The sequence below is a fragment of the Diadema antillarum genome, unplaced genomic scaffold, assembly GCF_040938485.1.
Source record: "Diadema antillarum isolate AM-2024a unplaced genomic scaffold, OU_Dant_1.0 scf00000074, whole genome shotgun sequence".
In the NCBI taxonomy this organism is placed as follows: domain Eukaryota; kingdom Metazoa; phylum Echinodermata; class Echinoidea; order Diadematoida; family Diadematidae; genus Diadema; species Diadema antillarum.
Genome location: NW_027270963.1, coordinates 3,389,931 through 3,417,500, shown reverse-complemented (window position 1 = coordinate 3,417,500; position 27,570 = coordinate 3,389,931). Strand labels below are relative to the sequence as shown.

The 27,570-nt window shown below is 37.3% G+C and overlaps 1 protein-coding gene across 1 annotated transcript in view; it reads right to left on the bottom strand.

Annotated features, from left to right (window-relative positions):
• Positions 1 to 27,570, bottom strand: part of LOC139717365 (uncharacterized) — a 57,396-nt gene that overhangs the window by 18,346 nt on the left and 11,480 nt on the right. The window contains exons 2-4 of the mRNA XM_071628869.1: positions 15,672 to 15,723; positions 11,910 to 12,059; positions 4,821 to 4,954 (exon numbers count right to left, since the gene is read on the bottom strand). Of these exons, the coding sequence (XP_071484970.1) occupies positions 4,821 to 4,954; positions 11,910 to 12,059; positions 15,672 to 15,723 (336 nt within the window). The remainder of the gene's footprint in view (positions 1 to 4,820; positions 4,955 to 11,909; positions 12,060 to 15,671; positions 15,724 to 27,570) is intronic.

The window sequence follows — 27,570 nt, the reverse complement described above, 5'->3', positions numbered from 1 at the left end:
CTATCTATCTACCTATCCATCTATCTATTTATCTACCTATCTATCTATCTATCTATCTATCTTTCTACCTATCTACCTATCTATTTATCTATCTATCTATTTATCTACCTATCTATTTATCCACCTATCTATTCATCTATCTATCTTTCTACTACCTATTTATCTATCTATCTATCTACCTATCTGTCTATCTATCTATCTATCTTGTATCTTTTATGTGCATTTTCTATTTCTTTTTAATATTTCCTGCATCCTTGAAATCTGTATCAAGGATGCTTACCATCCCATTTCCTGGGTTACAGAAGATTATGTAATGCCCCTTCTGACCTTGCACACTGCTTGCCCTATGGCAATGTGAGCATTGCAGTTTTTAGCGCATTATGTATGAACAAGGCTCAAGCAATATCCTAATATTTTGCTTGTATCTTTATCACATCACCTACCCAGTCCATTTCTTTTCTTGTCCACACACCGGCTGCTCTCTTTTTCATTCACAATATATTATTTCTTTTTCTGAGAATTTGAAATCTGAGTTGAGAAACAACTGTCAAGACTTTTTTTTTTCTGGCACATCACTGTAAGTTATTTTTCATTTGCATCTGTTTCTAGTGAATAAGCACTGTGAAATTATTTTATGTAATTTACTTTTCATTAATGACTTACTGTATACCCCATTTATTTCACGAGTCTAAATTTTCGCGAATCAGAACTTCCCGATGGTTAAATTCGCGATAGTGGAGTTCTATACAGAAGGGAGAAATGTCATGTATGTCACATTCGTAGCGTGATCAGAGTCAATATTTTCGCATGTCTGTAATTTCGTGAATGGCACCTGACTCGCGAAATTCGCGAAAATAAAAACCTCGCAAAATATTTGGCGTATACAGTATAAGGCCAAGTAAAAAAAGAAACCAGTTTCTCGTCCTCGCGCGCATCGATTTTGGCCGCCGCGTCGATTTTTTTACTATTTACTATTTTCAAAATGGCGCTGAAAATACCAAGAAATTCATAATTCTCGTCCCAGCCCGCTCCCCGCCCGCATCGATTTTCAGTTGCCGCATCGACTTTTTTGATATTTTACTATTTTTTCGGCCGCCGAAAAAAAAATAAATCGACAATTCACCTACCAATCGTGATGTCTCATTTCTAATTACGCCTTGCGTCCTCTACTTTATAGCTGTAGTACAGCTGTAGCTTCTGTAGTGCGTATGTAATAACGCATGCATTTCACACTGCGAGCTCGGAAAGAAGGAATGACCCACAAAGCAGTTGAACTGTAATTGGATGGGTGCGGGCGGGCGCGGCCTGGGCTGTGATGTACAGCGCACTCGGTACGTCGTGGTGTAGACAGGACGTTGAGCACCTTCTGTACATTTTTCTCGTGCTGTTGCCCGCTTCATGTGCTGCTAGATTGATTGCGCAATGTAACCACATACTAGTCATAGAGGAGACCAGCCAGCCAGCATAGCATGCGCGCGTTCTGGAGCTGGAAAAAAAAATCGTGGAGGGCAGTGATGGAGAGAACCGATCTCACGCGCACGTGTGCACAGCGAACGGCTTAATACCAGGGCCCCGTTTTATCAAAAGATAAAATTAATTTTAATTTTCCTTACTACACAGTCTGCCATAGACTTACAGTTGAAATCGACTTCATAATCATTTCTAACTCTTCATAAAACGGGGCCCAGAGCTGCCAACCTTTGGAAGCACAAATTAGTACTCAGCAGCTCCAAAATTCGTATTTTTCCACCAGAATTCGTATTTTTTCAATCTCCCTCTTTTTGCTATTTTGAATTAAACTCGTCGACTTATGAGGCCTACAGGCTCTAAACATAACGTTATGACACATGCCGAAGCATCGAGCTGGTCACCAGCACGATAAAGATGCCAAACTACGCAATGTTCAGCGTTGATTGATTGCTTTCTCGCAATTAATGTGTACAAGTGCAAGTATGTACCTCCAAAAACTTGCTGGGATGATTATGGAAGCTTCCACTATCTAGCAGGGGACGTGGAATGCTTTCATCTTCTCAAGAGAGCTTCTTTGTGAGCGGATGCGATACCGGTACTCTGTTCCGTGTTTCCAATTATCGTTTACTATGAAAACATAATCACGCGTTGTTTTCAGGCTTTTTTCATTTTATTGGATTTTAAACATCAGTCTTTTCCGAAGGATTCCAATTCCTTTTCCCCTGACTGGAATCGGAAAGTCTGCTATAACGATGATCGCAAAATGCCGCGCTGTGTGTGGAAGCGCCGATGTGCAAACACGTGGCTTCACTTTCAAGTTTAAAGGAATGCGCCATGTGCTCCTGCCTGTTACTGCAAGTTCGATGAATCGAATGCGCCGTAGCTGAGCTGAGCTGAATGGCTTATTTACGGTAAACATGCAGTGTACGTTCGATACGAAGAAATCATTACGTCTTTCACGAGGGAAAAACACACAAAACAAACAAACAAACAAAATACACCCACAAACGAATGTTGATAGCCAAAACTTTGAAAAGTAATAAGCAGTTTTGATGAGCGTGAACTGAAATTGTCATTACACGTTGTGTTTTGCTGTTCATATCACTGCTGCTTCTTGGTAGCACTGTAATGATGGCCATGGAAGAAATGAAGGGAGAATGTGACTTACCTGCGCAGGTACATGTTTTACTACATTTATGTAGTTTTGGTATACAATCATTCATCATCCAAATGATGAGTGATTATCAAATGTCTTTTTAGAACATGAAGAAACATCTTTAAATGTTTAATGCTATAATGCCATATCAGTATCATTTTGACATCCATCTGCAATTGTACAAGCCAGTTTCCAGTTGAATGTGCTACAATTGTACTGTGAAGAACTATACACACCAGCTGTGTGGACTCAAAAAGTCACAAACACAAATGATAAATAAAGCAGTGTTTCGAATATCATGGAATTAATTTCAGTCGTACATTTGTTGAAAGACATGTTTTATACCTGTTTCAATTAATAGCACAATACATCAGAATTGCAAGTACACTGGTATCAGAAATGCCAGTATTAAGATGGTCATTTTCCCTTGACATCTGTAGTGGAAAGAAAAAGCAAATGTATTTCTGCATGCATGAAGTTTCGTTTCAAGTATGGTAGGCCTACATATTATATCTATTTGTTTGAAAATGCACAGAGTGCAGGCAAGACATACACTTGGGACCTGGTCTCTCATAACACAGCTACCAGAGTGATATTTCATTTCATAAATTGAATATAGAAAATAGTAAACCCCTCTCTCGTTACCTTTCTCAGAATTACCGGACGAAAAACACATATTACTTACATTTTGACAATCCTCGAAAAAATAGTAAGATATCAAATAGTAAAAACCTCCCTCATCGCCTTGCTCAAAAAACCCGGACGAGAAACTGCTTTCTTTTTTTACTTGGCCTAAAATGCAACAAGAGAAGCATGAAGACAAGATGCAATTGATGTAAACATTAAAATATTCTTCTAGGAGAATCTTTAACTTGTTCCACATACAACCTGGAAACATCCCTATGACACCCATTTGCTTTGTTTCTCAGATACAGCCCTGAGGGACACTGCCAAGGTTCAAGTTCAAATTGAGAAGTTAAGTACCTGCCCCTTCTGACATTTTGGTACAGTTAGGACAGGTGCATACACTGGATGCAGCCTTATAATCGATGTCACACACAAACACACACACATGCACACACACATATACATACAAACGCATACAAACTCAACCACAATCTATATTCCATACACTCCCGCTTTAACTCTTCCAGTCCTGTAATATGTTAACACAAGCACAATGTTGGCAGTCTTAAAATTGTTAACACACACAGATGCACACACATATGCACAGGCACGGTCTAACGATATTAATGAAATTAACAGCATGACATTATATTGTCTTCAATATTAAAAATGCAAAACTAGATCAACCTCTGAATTACAGAAATTACTGAATCATACCATGATCACCATCATTCTCGATCATGAATTTCACCACTCGCGCAAAATTCGCATTGTTTAGAAGACCAGGTATATTTGAAGTTAATGGTACATACAGCATGCGGCGAGTCGCCACAAACAAGAAGTGCATACCTATCATGCTGTGAGTCACAAATTAATAAACTCGGATCTTGAGTAACATCCCAAAGTGTTTACTTTTGCACACAGAATTTGATTACAAGGAGCAACACAAAGCTTGTGAACAGATAAGGGTTCAACAGTGATAGCTTCCGATTATACAAAAAAATTTACTCATGTCTTACTCAGAAATGACAGATAAGCGACAATCTTGCATGCATTGGTATAAAAAAAAAACTCATATCAATATCAGTGATTCTCATATTTCAGTGCTAATTCATCAAGTATCATATATGTCAGCATTGCACATTCTATATTCTGCAAGGAATAAGATATATCCAGCACACATTTTGCAAATTAAACTTCTTTTTGAAAGATAAATATTCAACCATCAGTTGATGTTTACTCACAGCAAACCATCAATTCTAAACTTCAAAACAGAAGATATCTCCTGAGTCCTACTGATTTGATGGGCAGAAATCTATCAAAAACCTTTGTGTACAGAGCAAAAATTCTGACATATCGAATATTTCAAAAGAGATGAGTCAATACATAGACAAGACATTTCCCAATAGCCAGATTCTCTGTTAATCTTTTACTACCACAGGAAAATTCTGTCATGTAGAAGACAAAGTTTTTTTGTGTCTCGTACCCTGTAATGCAAATGAAATGAAATTTCGGGGGAAGCATGGTAATAAATCTTGTTCAATATCAGACACTTCAATATACTCACGTTTTGGCCCTTGCTGAAGGCTGCATCGTAGCCGAGTGGTACGGTGTAATTTAGAATTTGACAGCAGTGCGTATTGTGGCTGTTATATCCCAGTCCATGTAGCAAAAACTGCATTCCTAGGATGTTGACCGCCCCTGGGCAATTAAAAAAAAAAAAAAAAAAATGATTACGGAGTTTGATGAAAACATGCCCCATTGTTTGCAAGACCATCATTTCCTGCATTAAAATTACATGATTTGAAAATATTTTTCACCCAAAACTGTGTTTCTTTGTGTTTTCACATGTATGTGTATGTGTGTGTGTGTGTGTGGATGTGTACATTTACATTCCATCTTCTTTTAAAATAAAGTTTAGTGGCCCTTAACCTTGACCTTTCACCACTGTCATCTATGCAAATAAATGCCTAAATGTATACAAAATAAACTTTTTAATGAGGAATCTATTTATCCCTGGATACTCAAATCTACAGATACAGATTGGAAAAAACAAAAACAGACAATGAAAGCCAAAGTTCAGTGACCTTCAATGTTTGACCTCTAGGGATATTGCTCAAAATCTAATCAGCACATCTGTTCTTCACCTGCAGCATTCATACATCCTTTCTATGATGTCTAGAGCTGATGGCTGGACAGACAGATAAGGCTAATTCACACTGACTGAAAAAGCGTGAGTCGATTCGCGATTCAAATCACACTTACCACTTCTCACTCTGCTACACACGTACAGAATTGTGATCTAAATTGCACTCATTGTCAAATCTCACCCATTTGGGCGAGATTAAACTGCGCATGGGTGAGTCTCTGACATTAACCCAACTTTGACAGGACTCTCCCGTGCACTTTGCATTTTAAGATATAAAATTACAATTTCATACTGTTGTGTTCATACACACTTGGCACACCACAAGTAATTGTGACTGTTCAAAGAAAAGCATGACTATTTCAGAAATCTCACACATTTAGTGGTGCACAGATACCAACTTTAAAGGACAAGTTCACCTTCATAAACATAAGGATTGAGAGAATGTAGCAATATTAGTAGAACACATCATTGAAAGTTTGAGGAAAATCAGACAATCCGTTCAAAAGTTATGAATTTTTAAAGTTTTTGTGCAGTACCCGCTGGATGAGAAGACTACTGCAGTGTATGAATAACTTAGATGTCACATGCGTACAACAATATAAGGAAAATATAAAGAGAATTTCACAAAATTCCATCTTTTGAAAAAAGTACACATTCCCCTGACTCGTTACCGATAATGTTATGGGTAATATTATTCCCCCTGTCTTTAGAAAGAGGCAAGTCAATTGCTCTTTTATTATGCGAAAAAAGTGAAAATATGTTGAATTTTCTTTTATATTTTCTTTATACTGTTGTATGCATATGACTCACAAGCTGTAGTAGTCTCCTCATCCAGCGGTTCCAACACAAAAATTTTAAAAATTCATAACTTTTGCATCGATTGTCCAATTTTCCTCAAACTTTCACTGATGTGTTCTACTAATATTGTTGCATTTTCTCAATCCTTATGTTTATGAAGGTGAACTTGTCCTTTAATCTCACCAATGTTCTGATCACTTTGTCCACACATACATGTATGAAAAAAAAAAGTTTTTGCATCATGATTTAAACTGCCACCAAAATAAACGTGACTATTGGTGACTGTGTGAATGCCTCTGCCAAGTCACTGATATGAAATCAGGGACTTGTTGAAGGAAGTTTTGCCCCACACATATATCTTGAAAAATTAGTACTAAGGAATTATTAATATAAAGAGAATTCCACACATCTAAAGTCCAACAAACTTTTCCAGCAAATGAACACTGGACTTTATCTCCTTCAGAAGACAGGAGGACTGGTATCTTCCTTTAATGATGTTCATGTCATTAACAAGTCAAAAGCATAACCTATGTGCTATTTTTACAGCAAATGAAAGTAAGACAAATTCTCCTTGTATTTTCTTCACATGAATGTATCATTGCATAGTGTTGTAGCCTTTCCTTCCGGCTGTGACAGCACATGAATAAAAAAAAAAAAAAATCAAAGATCATAGCACTTTCACAGTTCTTTAATATGAAAGTGCTCCCTATTACTGAATTACTGCAGTATTCATATGTGGGGTAAATATCCATTTAATTGTTTACCTGCGAGCATTCTTCCAAACATACACACACAAAAAAAAAGAATGGGACAAAAGACCATGCAAACACAAACAGCATGTAAGTACACTGTTCACTTTTCAGAGGCCATGTTATGCATTGCACAGGATCCACTTCCATTATCCTTCGATCGAGTCCCTTGAATTGCCGTTCCAGGACACATCGCTGAAATTGCCACTTCACGTCACACATACATGTAGGAAAAATTTGCATGCCGCCATGTATTCTCCCCACTGGAGCAGCAAGAGTTCCTTTAATCAGATGGATGGAGACTGGCTTTATTCCAATCGCTAGTCATTCAATGTAAAATGGTAAGATGATATTTCCACACTCATCAGTGATAGATAGCTTGACATGAAATACTTGAATAGTTAATGGACTGATGCTACAGGCATGGAAGCAGTTTGGAAGGGGATGTTAAATGAGAAAGGGGGGGGGGGAAAGAGACAAAAAAGGGAATAATATGCTCTAAATTTTACTAGAAATGCTTGCCTTCTCAATTCGAAGCATCATTCTACATGGGCCTAATCAATGGCAATGTAAATGACACCCAAGGTAGGATTACAACCTCCTCAATAAAATACAAAAAAAACCCAAACAAACAAACACTCTTTCTGCAATCATGTCCCGACAACCCTAGTAGTTATCGCCATGTATTACTACGTATCTCTGGTTGTTGTATTTCAATTTTCTGATTCCTCCATTTAACAGGTTGCCTCTCCTTGTCTCTAAAGAGACAAAGCACTTCTGCATGGCAAATATAAGAAAATAAAACGAGGGCTTTGTTCAAATTTCCATTTTTATGGGCTGTTTCCAAAGACGAATCACATTAGATACGTCCAACTCACACTACCGTAGATGTAATGTTATAGTAATCTAGTACAATTGTGGTTATTGCAGGCAGTGAATAGATTCTCTGATTCACATGAAATATGCACAAGAATATATTTGTTTATAACCATGCATACTCGTGATGATAATTTCACACTATTGGGTGTCTAGTTTTCGCTGGCTACATGACAGAATTTTACTGCAGCTTCTCACACTGTAAGACTTTTAATGATGCTACACATGTCACAGAAAAAAAACCCAACAAAAACATGAAGTTAATCAGCATTTGTCTCTCAGCACGAAGGGCAAATAAAAAAGCTTGTTTGTTTTGGTTTTGAATTTTATGTGATCTTCATGATTCTATGATACCTTTATATGTACTGTACTTCCTCCTGACCACGCACAAGCTCCCAGTGTTACCAAACCAATTGCCTGTTTGTCAGGGGCAAATAACATTTACTATAATGGGCATGTAAAATGAATGCTTGTTGACATACTGAGAGTCATGGTCAAATTAAGATACAAATAAATGTCTGTGGCAATCACCCTGTACTATCCATTTTATCATGGCAGAAAGTGAGTGTGTGTGTGTCTGTGCATTAGTTGTGTATAAGTATGTGCTTGAATACCTAATACCTCAAATGGAAGAAACCAAATTTCAGATTAAAACTAAAGATATTTTGTCATTTATCATACACATTTGAGAGGGGAAAAAAAGTGTAAAAAATCAGCCAACAAGGGTTACTCACACTAAAAAAAAATAAAGAAGAAAAACAGACAAACAAACCAGACAAGTTTCTGAAATTAAAACAGTCACGACTGTATTTATACTCTTTTGCTTATCCTTTCTCAAATTCAAATATACATTTACCTGGTAGCTCTTTGGGTCAATGACATCAAAGGATGTATACTTTACCTTGGGTACACTTTAATTTGGGTGTCACGACTTTGATTTTCTCTATCACTTTCTATCAAAATGTCTCAAACATTGACTGGAAATCAGGGATTGTACTTTTCCCTATCATACACTGAGATACTGAAAATAAACATGTCTGCAGGAGTGCACTGCGGCAAAATAGAGTTATTCAGTAAATTGAGCATCTTTTTGACTTGTCTTTGCTTTTCTGATGGCTCACACAAGCCTCGCAATGACTATGTAACCGATTGAGGAAAAACGACTTGGTGGTATACAATTTGCATCTGTGTGCGGCAAGAGAGCTTTCACCACGCAGGGATTAACGATGGAGGTATCGAGGTGCACTTGAGGTGCACAGAGGGCTCTCACTCTCGTTGTCTTTGCAGCTCGAGGATCTACCATCCGAAGCCGTGCATACTACTCTGGGAATTGCGCAGATTTATCTGGGCAATATTTGAAAGTCCTGCTGAAACCATCATATCTATTAAAGTGACTATATACGTGAAAAAAAACCAAGAATTCATTGACTCCTCGTCAACTGGAATCAAGCAGGCTGGTCATAGCCCCGCATAGGACTTTCACATGTCGAAAGAAGTCATTCGTTAAAGTGTATATTAACAAGATTCATAATAAAGTCATTTCTTCTTTTATCTTTTAACCCTCTATGCACCAGGACTTACATGTAGCAGGGGCGGATCCCTGAAATCTGGAAAGGGGAGGCGCCTTTACAAAATTAAAGGGGGCACACGCCCCCCCCCCCATTTTTTTCTTTTTATTTCTTGTGTTTTCACAAAAAATTAAAGGGGGCGCGCACCCAGTGTGCCCCCGCCTGGATCCGCCACTGTGTAGCTTAAATCAAAGATTTTTCATCAGCATTCAGAAATCCATACAGACTTGACCTAATTCTCCCTATCGCATATAGCTGATATCAAGCCATATCACCTTGCGATACTGATATCTGATCAATCGCTCTTGGGACGTACACTTCCGGTTTTGCGGTTTACCCACGTCACGTCCTTCATCTATAGATATTTTCCATAATTTCGTTGTTTTGCATCATCAGCCCAGCATTTGCAGAAGAATCCCATTCATCAAATGTAAAGTTACAGATTAGAAAATAACACTATTATTCGACAGATTATAAGACAGAATTTAATACGAACTGTGAATACTAGTACTTCGGCGTTCAATGTGCATAAAAGCGTACATTTACACATCGCGCGTTCATAACCGGAAGTTTACATCCCAAGAATTAAAGGTAAAAAATTAGAGCGCCACACGCATTCAGATTCGGAGAGCTATATACGATATGGAGAATTGTAAGGATAGCAAGCTCGCTGAGGTGTGACAATGTACCCCAGTCCAACAGAAAGGCAATAGGCCCATTCACAGACACTGAAAATGCACCAGCTGAATAGTAATTCAAATAACCCATTTTTGTGCTCTGGTTCACACATACATATGCAAAAAAAAACATTAAAAAAATAAAAAAAGATTATGATCCCATTCACATCCATTGGTTCACAAAGAAAATCGCAACCTAAATCACAGCAGTTTGAATGAGGCCAAACTGCACAAACATGAGTCTCCAGAACGTGACCCGACTTTGGACTGTCTAGCGGCGCGTCTTGTTATGGTGTATAAAAAAACGGATACGATTGCGCACAGCTTTCATACACACTTCGCACCACAAATAACTGCAGCTATTTCATAAATGTCACACTTGTAGTGGTGCGAGGATCATGATTTAAATCTCACTATTGAATAATTGTGATTATTACATGTTGCATTTCAAATCATGACCCAAGTAATCACAATTATTGGGGGCTGTGTGAACAGAGATGCCAAGTTCAAAAAATTGTTATGAGTTAGATTTTCATGACTTGGTGTCTCGGGGGTGCGCGCATGCACGCAAGCGAGAAAGTGAAGTGACCGATCGGAGGGAGTGTGTGGGAGTGGGGTGTCCCCCCCTCCCACGATAGGGAGCTTTTCCAATTTTTAGCTCTTAATGGTGCGATCTGGTGCATAGTGACTATTTTCTACTTATTTTGAAAGACAAAAGGGAAATATACCTTCCATTGCAACTATCACTTTAATCCTTTGAGCTATGGTCCCGATGCGTGAGAAAAATGGGTGCCATGTGTGAGATCGTGAGACGGACCCTAAATGCGTGAGTCTCATGCAGAATGCGTGAGACTCAGTAGCTCTGTGTGAATGATCCTGATGGTGACACAAAAGGGATTGAGTGATAAGGTTCTCTCTATAATACTGACAGTTGGTTGCTAATCAGCAGTTAAAGCACCCCAGGGCGCATTGCAATCAGCAAAAATAGCACAGTAAGGGTTAAGTTTGAGAACGAGCTTGAATATTTCTCTCCTAAACTGCATTCCTCAAATCACATTTGGGCATTTGTGGTAGTGGAGGCATTTTCAATCAAGTTTGAGATTTTGCTTGTGCACTTGTAATGTGCATAGGGTTTGACATCTTAAGCGTAATTACGGGGGTGGAGTTTTGTATTCAATTTTATCATCCATCATACTGCATGCAAGCACAATGTGAGTTTTGCCTCTGATTGAGAGGCCATGAGATTCGTGACACAGCTGCTGAATTATTCAGAAACACTTTAGGATGCGTGAAAATGTGATTCAGATATGTGATGATAAGAGCACTGGTAATTCTATCAGAAGTACAAAGACCCTCACCGCCAGTCCCCAAAGGTATACTTCATGTGGCTCCACCTAATTGCTCACCCGGCAAATGACATAAAATAACCTCGCAGCAAAGAGTCTAATCTTTACATGGCTAAAATCAATACACATAAAAGAAAAAGAAAATATTTTCTGTTTTACGCGAATGCCTCATGTTTATATAAAGTAGTTTGGCAAAAATGAGAAAGTTTGCAGAGATACATGTAGCCGTATGGCTATGTGACAACCATAATGGTGATGTAAGCTAGGGTAGAAAAAACAACAACAATAACAGCAAAACCGAACAAAAGGGTGAATAGAAACTCTCACTATGATTATGCACAATTCCCATAGTATCATAAATCTGTTGAATACATTTTCATAACAATTTCTCTTCATATGAGTATCAACTACAAAACACATGTATTACAGAGATGATCATTCAAATTTTTGATAGTTATGAATTTTTTTTTTTTCAAAATTCCAATGCACTCACCATACTGGTCAAGGTGATAGGTGATTTTAAGACACGTGGAATTGTTTGCGGGCTCTCCTATAAACTCCAGCTGAACACTATCTGTTGGTACTGGGGGAGGGTACTCATCCGAACTAGCTGGCCGAGGATATGGGCTCATGCAAAGCGTACCTACACATGAACACCAAGAAAGAAAGAAAGAATGCAAGAATCATATACTCTGAAGCAAGAAATGTTCGCGGCATGACATTTTTTTTTTGAATTGGAGGTGACAGTCCTTTTTGCAGCGAGAAAGTTTTTGCAAACTGCCACTGGCATCCAATGCAAAATTAAAATGCACACGAACATTTCTGGTTTCAGAGTAAACATATTACATGCAGTAAACATAAACTGCTAATCTTTACATTCACCTTCAACAAGTTTTGCCCCCATTGCCAGTAAGCGTTATGAGGCAAACCATGCCATTGCTTAACTTGTAGGTACTCTTCTTTTTTTTCTTCTTCTTTTTCTTCTTCTTTTTACACTTTTAGATACAAGTGATGTCGTGCTTTGGGGGGGGTTGCAATGTTGCAAAAATTAATTTGATTTGCCACGGTTCACATGTGGTCAATAATACTATTTGGCTGCAAGTACTTCCCAAAATTTCAAAACTGTGCATGCCTATGCCTACACAATGACTGGAGCATGACCACAGGGCACCCTAATAATTGACTTTAGAATGATGAGTTGCATCACAGGATAAAACAGGGTGTTTGTTTTTTTGTCTGTTCATTTTGCTTTTCACATGCTGCTCATACAAATTGCACAAGGAAAATCATCACAAGGCTTTCAAAAATAACAGCAAGATGGACTAAAAGTCACATGTAGTGATGTGGCTCACGATGGTTGGTGTCTTTCTGTGTGTGTGTCCACACCAAAGAATTTGCATTTAACACATCACACTGCAAAGACTAATTTTGTTTTTGTTGAAAAACCCTTCATTTTTGGGTGTGTTTGAACACAATTTTTACAGTGCCTTCCTACAGTCTTATATCATGGAATGGCTTTGGACAGGTTTCAAATCTCCCCCTTCCTCCTATGGCCATAAGTGCAAATACACCTTTTTTATTCCCCTCTGCCGGAGAGCTTTCCCCGCTCCTTGTCCCGACAGCTTTTGGGTCCTCCTATAGGCTGTGTTTAGCATCATTCTCACATTTGAAACACATTTCAATACTCACTATCAAAATGCATTGGCAAAGGCCTTTTGGATTGCATTTTTTGAATTGTTGAATTTATCAAAACACATTGGCAAAGGCCTTTTGGATTGCATTTTTTGAATTGTGGCATTTATCAAAACGCATTGGCAAAGGCCTTTTGGATTGCATTTTTGAATTGTTACATCTAACAAAATGCATTGGCAAAGGCCTTTGGATATTGCATTTTTTGAATTGTTGCATTTATCAAATCGCATTGGCAAAGGCGTTTTGGATTGCATTTTTGAATTGTTACATCTATCAAAATGCATTGGCAAAGGCCTTTTGGATTGCATTTTTGAATTGTTACATCTATCAAAATGCATTGGCAAAGGCCTTTTGGATTGCATTTTTGAATTGTTACATCTATCAAAATGCATTGGCAAAGGCCTTTGGATATTGCATTTTTTGAATTGTTGCATTTATCAAATCGCATTGGCAAAGGCGTTTTGGATTGCATTTTTTGAACTGTTGCATTTATCAAAACGCATTGGCAAAGGCCTTTTGGATTGCATTTTTGAATTGTTACATCTATCAAAATGAATTGGCAAAAGGCCTTTGGATTGCATTTTTTGAATTGTTGCATTTATCAAATTGCATTGGCAAAGGTCTTTTGGATCGCATTTTTTGAATTGTTGCACTTATCAAAATGCATTGGCAAAGGCCTTTTCGATTGCATTTTTTGAATTGTGGCATTTATCAAAACGCATTGGCAAAGGCCTTTTGGATTGCATTTTTGAATTGTTGCATCTATCAAAATGCATTGGCAAAGGCCTTTTGGATTGCATTTTTTGAATTGTTGCATCTTATCAAACTGCATTGGCAAAGGCCTTTTGGATTACATTTTTTTAATTTTGGCACTTATCAAAATGCATTTGCAAAGGCCTTTTGGATTGCATTTTTTGAATTGTTGCATTTATCAAAAGGGTATTGGGAAAGGCCTTTTGGATTGCACTTTTTGAATTGTTGCATTTATCATCTCCATCACGAGTCAAGAGGAAGGCTGTTTCACTGCGCAGCTCCACTGCGCTGTTTGACCCAAAGAGCAGAAATCGTGCAGTTGGCATGGGCAGGTCAGAGCTTTTTATCAAAAGGGTATTGGGAAAGGCCTTTTGGATTGCACTTTTTGAATTGTTGCATTTATCATCTCCATCACGAGTCAAGAGGAAGGCCGTTTCACTGCGCAGCTCCACTGCGCTGTTTGACCCAAAGAGCAGAAATCGTGCAGTTGGCATGGGCAGGTCAGAGCTTTAAATGCATTTCAAAATGACTTTGTGTTCATCATCTCCATAGAAACGTGTTTCTGTCTCAAACGAATTTGCTATCAGCACTTTTTTTTTTGGTGTTTCAGGAAGGATTTCTAACCTCAGAATCAAAACAGCTTTGCGATGTTCATCTCCCCAAAATCTCCCTGAAAGACGTTAGGAAACTTTAATTCTACACAAGAAATGAGTTGATATAGCCACCACTCTATACCACTCCTGCCATCTTCTTTTAATTCTTCCCCTTCTTCCTCCTCCCTAAATCTACCCCCAGACTCTGGACTTGTGACAACTGCAGTGACTCGACATTTGCTCCTGTGACAATTGCTCTGGTCTTCTTTTTTTCCCCCAAGGACTTAAAGGACAAGTTCACCTTCATAGACATGTGGGTTGAGTGAATGCAGCAATATTAGTAGAACACATCAGTGAGAGTTTGAGGAAAATCGGACAATCCGTTCAAAAGTTATGAATTTTTGAAGTTTCTGCTCAGTCACGGCTGGATGAAAAGACTAAGTAAGCTTGTGATGTCACATGAGTACAACGATATAAAGAAAGAATAAAGAAAATTCTACATATTTCCATTTTTCTCGCACAACAAAAGAACACTCGAGTTCTCTCTTTCAGAAGGCTGGGGGAATAATATTACCGATCACATACGTCAGTAGCAAGTCGAAGAAATGTGCACTATAGTCAAAAAGTAAAGTTTTGTGAAATTCTCTTTTTATTTTCCTTATATAGTTGTATGCATGTGACATCATATACTGTAGTAGTCTTCTCATCCAGCAGTGACTGCGCAGGTACTTAAAATATTCATAACTTTTGAACGGATTGTCCGATTTTCCTCAAACTTTCACTGATGTTTTCTACTAATATTGCTGCATTCTCTCAATCCTAATGTATATGAAGGTGGACTTGTCCTTGAAGGTTAGGGTTGTGATAGGGTTTTAGGTTTAATTTGTTGAGAGGATTATGATTAGGGTTAGGGATGTTGTAGAATTTATATTTGGCTTAGCGTGCCAACATTTCATGGGAGCAAATGTCGCAACTAATGTCACGGAACCGACATTATACCTGAGTAGCAATAACAGTCATTTTATATGTTGCATTTCACCAAAAATAAATTCCAACACACACACACAAACACACACACACACAAGGGAGGATATAATGCAATTTGAAATGGGATGCAAGAAAGAAGGGGGTATGAACTTATCGTCCGTCATGATTATTTGACTGCACTGTCAATTCACATGAACAAATTTTAGTGAACAAACGTGAAAACTACTCACTACTGCCACACATTTCGTCCTTCGGTTTCAGCAGTTCATAGCCATACTGGTCCTGGATGAATGGAAAGAGAGAGATGGGGGGGGGGGGTAGGGAGACAAAAAAAGAAACATTTCTAAATCACAGTGACACATTCTCATCCATCTTTTGCCGTGCATTTACTCATTGATGTATCCATAAAACAGACATACAAATTCCACACACTTTGACAAAAAGATTTGAATCTACCTGCACATTAACAGAAACAATACAATACTATTACTAATGACACTTCTTTCAGTTCTTTGGCTCTTTTGCTAGTAAAGAGAGAAAAACTCTATGCTTGTTTTTGAAAGTCTGTATTATTGTTCTTGTTTTTTTCAAACACAAATTTGAAGACTCAATACTACTATAAACAAGTACTGTAAAAGTGGATATTTTCACATGACTAATTTTTTATTTATTATTATTTTTTTTGCGCTCAGTCGGCTAAGAAGAGTTTCGCATGTTTCTAATTCTGTGGAATCAAGACATCAACTACTGAAATATATGGCAAGCAAAAATACTCTCATGCTTTTATTTTTGTGCTAATTTCTGGTTGCGCAAAATGCATAAAATTTCAACACCGCGAAAAAATTTCCACTTTTACAGTACCTTAGATTAGGACGAAACAGGAAAACAGTAAAAAATGAGCCAAAACAGAGATGTCTGAATTATGGAAAGATACACTGAAAACATTCATTTGGAGAAGGGTCTGCCTAATAGATATATTATTTGTATGCCTTCCAAACACATGAAATAGGAAGATTGATGTTTGTTACAAGAATAGCCACAGATGAGTCTGTTTGCTTGCTTGTTTTCACTCCAATTTTGACCTGGCACTTTCATACACAGCATTGTTTTGTACTTGGCTGAGTCTCACAGATGATGTTACATCAATTCCAAGATCTGCAGGAAATTGCTCCCTAGATTATAGGGGAGCACCAGCGATGCGATTCCTGCGTGGATGGATTAGTAGCGCGATATCCTTCCCGAATACCCATCAGTTTGAAACGGCTGTTTGCCCTACACTTCATCCATCTCCCTCTAAAGTCCCCTCAACATCGCTCACTCTAATTGAGTGCTCTCTGCAACTCTTTTTTTTTATGAGGGTTCTGTACATCCCTTCAATTTATTAAATTGTACGGCAAAGGAAGATATATGATTCACAAGACATTATTAGCATGTAAATTCTGGCCTAACTGGGAGGGAAGCGAAGATCAGCAGTCACTATATTTTGCTTTTGTCAGATTGGGTGGCAAATACGGTGAATATGCACATCTATTCCTTGTCTTTTGCATGATACAACCTGCTTCAGTCTACATTTATTTGAGTGCAAGAATTCATATCAAAAAAAGATGCTGATTTATGTGTAATTTAGTACCAAATACTTATCCTATACAGTATGTAAAAAAAAAATACAATGGGACTTTCGCATTGATAACTTCCAATAAAATCAAACTGCCTGAATGCTATTTCAAGGTCTAGAAATATAACATCTAATCTACAATGTATATTTTGCAGAAACCCCATTCAGGTTGGTGAAGTGGTCACAGAGAAATGTAGATTGTTGTAAAGCATGTGTTATGGGTCTGATTCTTCCAAGTTTAACACTTGAATGCTCTTGGAACTGCATATCAATGGACGAACACAATGGACAGAACTTGTAGGGAAGGGATTCCTGCTACAAAAATCCTCATTTTTCTTCGACCAATGACGCAAATTGGATGGGTTTTCTGTAAGATGTGGGTATTTAAGTTATAGTTTCATACCCTGAAATTGTATTTGCATTGATTCATTAGATTTTTCGAAGTTATCATTATAGAGGGTCCCGTCATATATACATATATATATATATATTTTTTTTTTTTTTTTTTTTTGGGGGGGGGGGGGGAAGGAAGCTCTAGCTAGGCTAGCTGGACACTATGGTCAGATGGAATTGTGGCAGATCCTACCTAAAGATAAACTAGCTCACTGCACAATGACTATTACACACAATATTGCTCTTGGGAGTAGTATACAAATCCCTACATCAAACCTTATGATATTGATGCCGACTGTGAATATTATCCAGTGACAATTTTACTACTGCCAAGACATTTCTATGTATTTGTTTGTATGATTCTTTGTATGATATGGCTATTTATCTCAGCTTTCACATTTTTGCCTTTCAGACTACAGAATGCTCTGATTGATGGGCTTGCGATCTCTTTTTCTGGATTTAAGCTTTACTCAGCAGCATTTGACAGATGGTCAAAAAAAGAAGAAGAAAAAGAATAAGAGAGAAACAAACAAACAAACAAAAACAAAGAGAGAAGACCAACAATTAAAAGAAAAAGAAAATATCAAATCTTTGAATCAGTACAATCAACTGACTCATTCACATTCTGCTTAGGGAGATTTGTTAATCATCTCTTTTTTCTTTCTTTTTTAAAGTAATACACTTTGCAGGCTGTCACAATGGCAGCAGGTTTGCTAGTTGGATAGGAGGCAGATTTGCCAGTAGATACCATCAACTGCTCAGCCATGAAGTATATCTAGTAGACAATCATTGGGCTAGAAATTATGGAAAGTTCATACGAACGATTCCTAAGGGCAAATTCTTAAAAAACAACAACATCAAAGCAAGTTAAGTTGAGTCTTAACAGACCTCTTGGGCATACATTTTAATGACTCCCAGTATAGTAATAAACATATTTCCTGAAGGTTAACTTCACACTGGGACAAAGTGAGAGAGTGAAATCAATGTCAGCTTTTACACGGAAGGAAATTTCCACTTTCTTTTTGGATGCCTGAGCCCTTCCCAACTTCAGCCATCAATGTTTATATCCTATAGGTGCAAGGTGAGGTTACCCCAGTCTGAGTTCAAGGTGACTGTTAGTGAGCAAATTCAAGCAAGTCAAAACAAAAAAGCAAACAAACAAGCACGTACAAAAATGTGAAAATGCAGAAATCAGACTAGAAATACAAGAAATATGAATGGACCGTTACAGTATCATATGCTACACAAATCAATGGTCTATACCATTAATAATCACATGTGCAATATTATGATGTCATCCTCAAAAAAAAAACTTGTTGTGTTGTGCTTTAAAAGATGTTACTCAATAATTTCTGACTACCTTTTAATAAGAAACTTTAATTTCCCTTTGTAAAACTACATTAAACTGTTATTCATCATTCCTAATAGCTACTGTGCCAATGGGTCAAATGTGCATATTTTTCACAAACAAACCTCTGAGCAGGTAAAATTATGTGGCACACAGACAGTTAATTACTGTAGATGAATCTATCTTAATGGTTTTCATCCATGCAAAAGAAAACAAAATTATGAGAGAGCTGAAGAGTTGTGAGGGGTCAAATCTATCAAATTCTCATGTTTGGCTGTGTGATAGAGACCACCATTGTAAACCTTTAATTGATAACCTAAGCAATAATTTACATTTCTAAAGGTTCTTGTACTTTGAAGACTTACATGTACACTGAGTTTAGTTTGTCTTGTGCCCTTGCATTGAAGACAACTTGAACATGGCATGACCTTTCCATTCAAGATATCATTTGGTATTTGCAGATCACAATCATATGACTGGTTGAGAGTGCACATGTGACCACGTACATGTATTTACTTTGTGTGACATATAATTTTGCATATGACCAGTCATTAGTAAAGTATAATGACTGGTCACTAGCACTTTGTTTCCTTTATTGTCCTATTTTCTGATGAAAATGGCTGCCACGAAATTTAATAAAACTACAAGGAACGGCTTAATCATTTTATAAAATGAAAAATAAACATCATTTTGTTTACCCACACTCGGTATGTCAACACAGTATTAGACTGTTCTGAAAGGTACCCTGCGAGGGTAATTCTTACTAATGCCCTCACTGATATGTATCATTTTTATACAACTAACTGCGCATGCATTGATTTCTTTTCATTTCAATATTTCACCCGATATTTGAACTACGGTACCTATCTTTGTACAGTAATAAGCCCTCACAACTGTGCAATTAGCATCATCTTCCAGTAAAATACATTTCTTGCAACACATTATGTTCAGTGTGCCCATGATAGATGCAATGACTTCAATAGATAATCGAATGATCTGGCATAGTCTTAAATATCTGGTAATAATAGGGCCTTTCCGTTGAGGAATAGCCTCAGGAGAATAATGCAAATGACAATTACTACTTATTAACATAATATGATAAAGACCAAGAGGCTCATTCATCTGATCAGACAGCACCCATTCTTCATATCTCTCTCATTCTGTTTAGCCATCCATCCAAAATGCACAGTGGGCCCCTCGGCTATTGAGCTGGTGGTGGAATGCTCATACAGATGCAAAACCATAACACCACCTTTGAACTCCACACTGTGTAAAGTCTTTATTGAACCAAAATCCAGCATTCCAACTCTGTGACCTACATTTAATATATTCAATGAGGCTTAGAAGTTTTGTGACAAAGGGAAATCTTCTCTTTCTCAGCCCTCTCATTTTGATGCAGGGAACTGTCACATGGTTGTATGTACATGTAGATAGAAGGGGGATTGACATTTATATACACAAATTAGCGGGTTACAGAACTCGAGTTTTGTAAGCCACTAGCAAGCTCTAGTTTTTTGCACCCGTGGATGCAAAAAACCCCAGAAAATTAGCGCAATCAGCAGCGCAATGCTATACACCTAAGAAATCTTGCTCTAATTTCTGAATTAGTGCACTGATTTGTCCCATGGTAACGTGTGAACGGTCAACCAAATAAACTCAAATTTTTATATCCCATCATTCAAAGCGAACGTTGACGTGCGCTCCACACCATTGTGAGCTTACAGTGTAACTTTGGGTTATGAACGGTTGCAAAAAAAAAACAACCTCAAGTTTCTGAGCATTATCACTAACCTGCTTATTTGGAGCATCTGAACGGTTGCACACAAAAAAAAACTCAAGATAACCCACTATTTTGTACATGTGAATGCAGCTAGTATATCTCCTCCTGTAAAAACAAGGAATATTCACATGCATTTAAATTTCGCGAAGGCCAACATTCAAGAAATTGAAAGCAAATTAAAACGCATGCAAAAAAGTGCTTGTCTACACGATATGCATCGAATGCCAGTGACAATTCACGAAAAAATCTTGCTTTACAGTAATGTACTTCACTTACTGATACTGAAAGTGTTAGTCTTCCTCATATTGTTCAAATATTACTCAAATGTTTGTTCTTGAATTTTTCTCACTAACAGTACTGCAACACAACAACAATGTTGTCTTTATCATATCTTTTCATCAGGCCCTCTCTTTGCTCAGCTTACAATTACCTGGTATATGAAATGTCATCTGAGTGTGAATCACATGCAAACCTCAACATGTACCAGGACACAGTGGGCAACCAGGAGAAAAAAAGAAGGTCACAACTTTAGGGTTACATTGCAGATCCTTCCTAGAAATTCCATCCACAGGTGAACATTCACAACACGTCCATCACGTTCCATTACATCTGCCTCTAGAACCCCAAATCAACACTTCATTGTAATATTGTATTATTTAGAATGATTCAAAACTCAATAAAGCTTAAAATATACCTCAACAAAAAAAAATTAATCAAACTAACACTGATTTTCGGCAACTTGCTCAAAAAGTATAATGACATTTTGCTTGACACTTCCTGTCAAAGTGAACATTTTCGCCGTGATAAAACTAGCACAAAAAATAAAAGCGAACAATTTTTTGCTTGTTATATTTGCAATACACTATACACTACCTTATATTTTGATCATTTGAAATTAAAAAGGCATTATGAAATTAATCTTTCTTGGCCAAGCGTGAATGCTTACTGGGGTGAAAGTCTCCACTTTTACATACAGCACAAAGCACAGACAATGCAATATGAGGGCATTTATATGCAATACGTAATGAACAGACATTCTATTTTGGTCTCTCCTCCCCTCCATCCCCCACCCCTTCTAATTTCTGCACTGTGTGTACATATTTATTTTTTTGTTGTTTTCATACATTATGTTAAAACTGATCAATGCTAGAAACAGCATAGAGTCATTCATTCTACACCAGTTTTAATTCAACATTGCCTCCAGGTTTGTGAGGCACCATACAAAATTAACATTTGCAAGACGTACATGTACATGTACATGTACCATACACTGGCATCACTTTGCATTCAGACTATAAACCACAGAGTAAGTTAAAGGCAACCCTCCATGCTCTCCAAATTCTTGGGAAGTTATTGGGTCAAAATTCTTGACAAATATTCCACACCGATTCACAGATAAATAGGACACATCACTCCTGGAAAATGCAGGATATATGGCACGATAGCTCTACCTTCAGATCATATCAAACTGCATGACTGACGGCAAGGAGAGGAGGTTGGTTCCATGACATTTTGCTCCTACGATACATTGTAAATGCTCCCATGAAATATCTGCATACCAAGTCAAACATACAATGTATTCATTTCTACCCACAGACATAACCCTAACCCTACATGTAATTCTGATCTTCACATCAAATTTAAAACTAGAAATGTCGCTATGGCGACTGGTACATTGTATGCCTCCGCCATAATGCATGGTTCTCCTAATAGGTCTCTCGTACAATGTCTCGACAATGTGGGATGACAGTTTCACATAACTGGCAAAATATTGAAAAGACAGGTTTGTCACAAATGTGTGTTGAATGTTCACTTTCCTTGAACTAGGTTTGCTATATTGTCTTAGAGTACAGGAACATGTATTTGGGGATTTGAGGATTTTTACTTGACTTTTGACCTTTTTATAAGTTTATGCATTGAGTGATTTTCAAGGTATGCAGAAAAAGTGTAATTTCACTATTACATAGTAAATTATTTGCATTCTAGCCTGGCCTTTGACCCTATGACCCTTAAATTCCAAAGAGAATCACTGTCAATTTAACGCATTAATACTTCCTATAAATTAAGTTTCATAATGATACCTTGGGTCACTATCAAGATATGGTTCAAGAAGAAGTGAAATTAAACTCTTCCACTTGAGCTATGACATTTTCACCTTTGACCTTTTGGCAAGAAACTTCCCAGAGAATCTCTATTGGGCAATACATGTATACATCAAGTTTGAAGAAAAATCCCGCTGGCATTGCATTAAATTATGAGGGAAATAGTGAAATTTTGAGGGGTTGACCTTGACCTTTGACCCATGGTCCCCAAATTCCCTAGATAATCACTGCCAATCAGTACATGCATATGTACCAAGTTTCATGAAAATACCTTGAACCACTGGAAAGATATGGGGAAAAAAGTGAAATTTCAACATTTTCATGTGACCTTTGACCTTTGCACTTTGACCTCATGACCCAAAACTCTCTCTGGGGAATCTTTATGTGGTAGTACATGTATACACTAGGTTTCAAGAAAATACCTTGAGGCATTGCATAGATATGGGGGAAATAGTTGAGCATTTGACCTTGATCTTTAGCATAGGCACCCAAAAGTTGATAGGCACAACTTCGCCCACTCATACATATGGGTCAGAATTTTGAACGATGTACAATTGAGCCAAAACAAGGCAAAATTTAAAAAGTAGGAAATTCTCCAAATCATTCATCTTACCTGAAAGAGTATAACTCAAGCTTTAATATGAACCCAATTATACTAGGATTTTCCCAGAGGAACAAGTTTTTATTCACCGCTGAAGTTTACCATGTCCAGAGCAGCGAACGTCCGTGAGGAATAGTACTGCACATACATTTGAATACCATTTAACATAGTTTCCAAAGATCTGATTCAGTTCAAAATCCTAACGAAATATCTTAAGAGACATTTGTACGTGATTGCAGAATATTAAGCTTGTACTCTTAACCTGTACGTAATGATAGACAACTGATGATTTAACTAAATTCGTCATTTCTGTGGAAATATTGCTCTTCCGTTAAACACTTTCTTAACTTTACGCGCATTTTACAGAAACTCAATATTTTCACCTCTTATTTCACTATCCCATACTTTAATCCTCACTCCCAAATAATAATATACCTTTTTAAGATGTATCTCATCTGGGCAGTCTCTATAACCCAACAAACATAGCATAGTTTTCATCACGGAGGTTCGCATGTAGCTCACGGACGTTCGGAACAAACAAGATATTGAACAATGCAGCTCTCTTGAGTTGGAAACGCATTCTACTCACAACAAACAGCAATTTCATGTCGAGAACAAACTCCTCTGCAAAATCCTGAATAGATATTACCAATTCTCAATTATATAAGCTTGTTTATCTTCTCATACTGAGGAATAAAAAAAAAAACAATTTTCCATCTCTCGTAAATGAACGTACAAACGTACGTGTAATCTCAGTGACGTAGTCGATCCTTGAGAACGAATATATTTATCAAAATTTCGTTATCATGAAGTAAATATTCAGGTCCTAAACTTGTTATATAAAGTCTACAATGCAAAATTTGCTTTTTTATATAACGAACATGATCACAGCTAAAATCATGACAAAGAATTAATATAGAAAAACAACAGAAATGTGCTCCGTTATAGAAATACGAAGTTTAGCTGGGGAGGGCAAACGAATACGTTAGGAAGAAATCCCTCTGTGTTTGCTCCTTGTGTTACACACTGTTACCGAGGAGAATTTGTGTTATTATATTAGTCAGAAATGATAATAGGTTCGATACTGCGAAGTTTCGTCATAACAAGACACAATAAGTCCATGTAACTTGGATGGATGTTTGTGACTTCGATATTATACAATACGGTTTGTTATAACAAACCTTTTGTAGCGCGTCATTTCGGAGGCTCGTTATTCATACAGTTTGTCAATAGGAAAATTGATAGAGTTCGTATAATTATGAAGCTTTTTTATTCGGTAAATGATAGGAATCTCCGAAGGTTAACCGAAAGGCTTATTAATTGGAACATGAAAAATTATGTTCGCTTATCCAAATGTGGAGAAACAAGTTAACAACTAAAATCCTCCAATTTCAAAACCTCATAATAACTGCTTTCACCTAAACGAATATCAGGCCCATTCCACTTTTAGAAGAACGGACCTAAAAATAATGATCCTTAATATCTATTTTTCGAAGAACATTTCTAATAACAAACCTCCTAAATTAACTACAATTTTTTTTCCATTTTGGAATAACAAACCTTTGGACATCGGAGTAACGAATCTTTGGAAGAGCGAACGTATTAAAGTGCAACCTTAAACCTATTCTTAATCATTACTTTTTTTTAACATGTGTTTTCAAAGTAAGCACAAAAGCATAAACAAATTGACGATCTCTCTGTCTCTTATATGCAAAATGAAAAAAAAAATCTTGGAAAAATTATAAATGAATATTGCTTTTCATTGATGAGTATAAAACAACACCATGTGATGATAAGCAGAGGATTTGTGTGTTTTCATCAGACAATAATTGTATACTACATGATTTTTGTTCGCTTGTGACGGCATTTCGATGAATAAAAAACAAAACATAAACAAACAAACAAAAACTTCTCCAGAGGAATTTGGTATAACGGGAGTGCACTGACAATTCTTTTCTCTGTGTGTTGGAGCTCGATCCCTTCTCTGTTTCTCAGTCATTTTCATTCAACTGCTTCCACGTCCTTTTAAAACTTTTCCGTTTCTTATTCAACACATGCTCATTACAGACTTCTTCCGTCATTATCTTGAATGTGATTGCGTAGGACTTTTCGGATTTGTTTTGGTTTGTTTTGTTTTGTTTTTGTTTTCTGTTTGGTCGCAGCATATTCAGGCTACTGAGGGAATGAGAGAAAATCGTCATGAAGAGAAAAATAACAATGAATTAAGGCATTTAATATCATGACAATTACAGCGAACGTCCGTTATGGAGACCAAAACTGAATGTGTTCTGTTTGAGACGGCAGCTACCATACTTAAAAGATAAACACTTAGAGCACCTGTCACTAAAAAGTGGCACTGATCCTCTTTCTCCTACTATGTAATCCACTGACTTATTCAACCAACGAACATCCGTGAAAAAAAGGTTTTCCGTTTGTTATTACAGGTAAATTGAGTGCTGAACGCTATTCACTTTCGGGTATGAGCGGCTCGGTGATTTGGTAATATTTTCAACTAACATTAATCTTATGTGCAGGGATATATTTGTAATTGTCAAAAATTTCCTTTCTCGGACAGAACGTCCGTGAGCGAAACTTTCAGAACCTGTAACAGTACAAATTGTCTCCAGAACCTCATTAGAAAGAAATTTAAACGCACAGAAATTACAGATTACGCAAAATTCCATTTTCCTATAACTTTGTTTTAAGTGTTTAGCTGTTTTTTGTATAATTAGAGGGCAAACAAGCGTAAAATTGCGAGTAAATTTTCAATTGTTTGTTCATCATGATCACATAACGCCTTAAAAATTCTGAAACTAACGTTCTAAACTCATTTTCTACTTTGTAAAACTTTATTTGTCGCTATTCGAGCCAAAAGTTTTACAGAATACAGGACACTTTCGGGACAAGTTATCCCTATCGGAGGGATTGCATACGTCACGGACGTTCTCTGGAATTATCACGGACGTTCGTTCTACTACTAGGGTCATGTTCCAGGACGGATAACTAATCGGCAGAGAGTACCTAGCCTTCCTAACTCTTTCAAAAATTTGAAAATGTATTGTCAATGCAAATTATAAGAAATTTGACATCCTTACAACATATGTTTTGCTCAGAGGGGGATCAGGAGGTGAATTTTCAGAGAAAATATTAATTATTTCCTTGGTTTTTGGTGAATTGCATGGTCCAAAAACTGCGGACGAACCTCAGTCCGCTCCAAAAATGGCATGCAGCTCCTCGGCTAGAGAGCCAAAGGTAAAATGCACCTTCGCCATCAAAGCAAGATGGTGTCCCACTCGAAAACGTTTTAATCATCACGGACGTTCTTTTTTTCTTGGAGGTTCGTCTAAAAATGTATTTTCGGTTCCTATTTGACAACGGATGGACAGAAACTCAAAACAAACATATCGTCGTGTTGCTAGATCTTAGTTGATTACGACTCAGAACAATATCGCCAATAACGTTTCATGGGCTACGATCTTTATTAGAAAATAGCGGAGGCACGTCCGTGACGAAAACTGAGTATAATTTTGCATAAAAGAATATTACGTCCCATGTACAGCCAGCAGACGTACAATTTTTGCAGGATATGTTCATGAGGTGGAACACCAAATTTTCGTATACGTTACAGTTGGGACAACAAAGTAGAATTTGCAGCAGCGATAGAAATAAAAGCATCACGGACGTTCGTCTGTTTAGGACTTTGATATTTTAATTGTTCTCTGTAATTTTATACGTGCTCATAAAGTTCTTATAATTTTGTGGTACATACCCATGATATGTCAGATCCAGAGCATGGTCAGATATTAGATGCCACGTACCATTAAAAATGCACATCATTAGTTTGAAAAACAAAAATTATTGTGAAAATAGCGTTTTTACCGTATTTTTACGCTTTAAGTCCTTGTGAAATGAAAAATATCAGGCAAAAGTCAACCAAACCATATATTTCCTGAAAGGAAATTTACCAATCTTTGAGATGACATGAAAAAATCTGGTTTCTTAGATCATCCTGGCGTGTTCTAAGGAAAAGAATGTCATAAGGTACGAAAATTGGCAATTGTACATCGTTCAAAATTCTCACCCATATACATGCCAAGTTTCATTAGGATACCTCAAACGGTTTTTAGTTACATTGTCCACACAATTGATTACGGACAGAAGGACTGAAGGACGGGTGGACGGACAACCCGAAAACATAATGCCTCCAGCGACACTTCGTGGCGGAGGCATAAAAACCTAAAACCCTAACCCTAACCCTAAGTCCTTGGAGAAAATAAGACTGGAGCTATT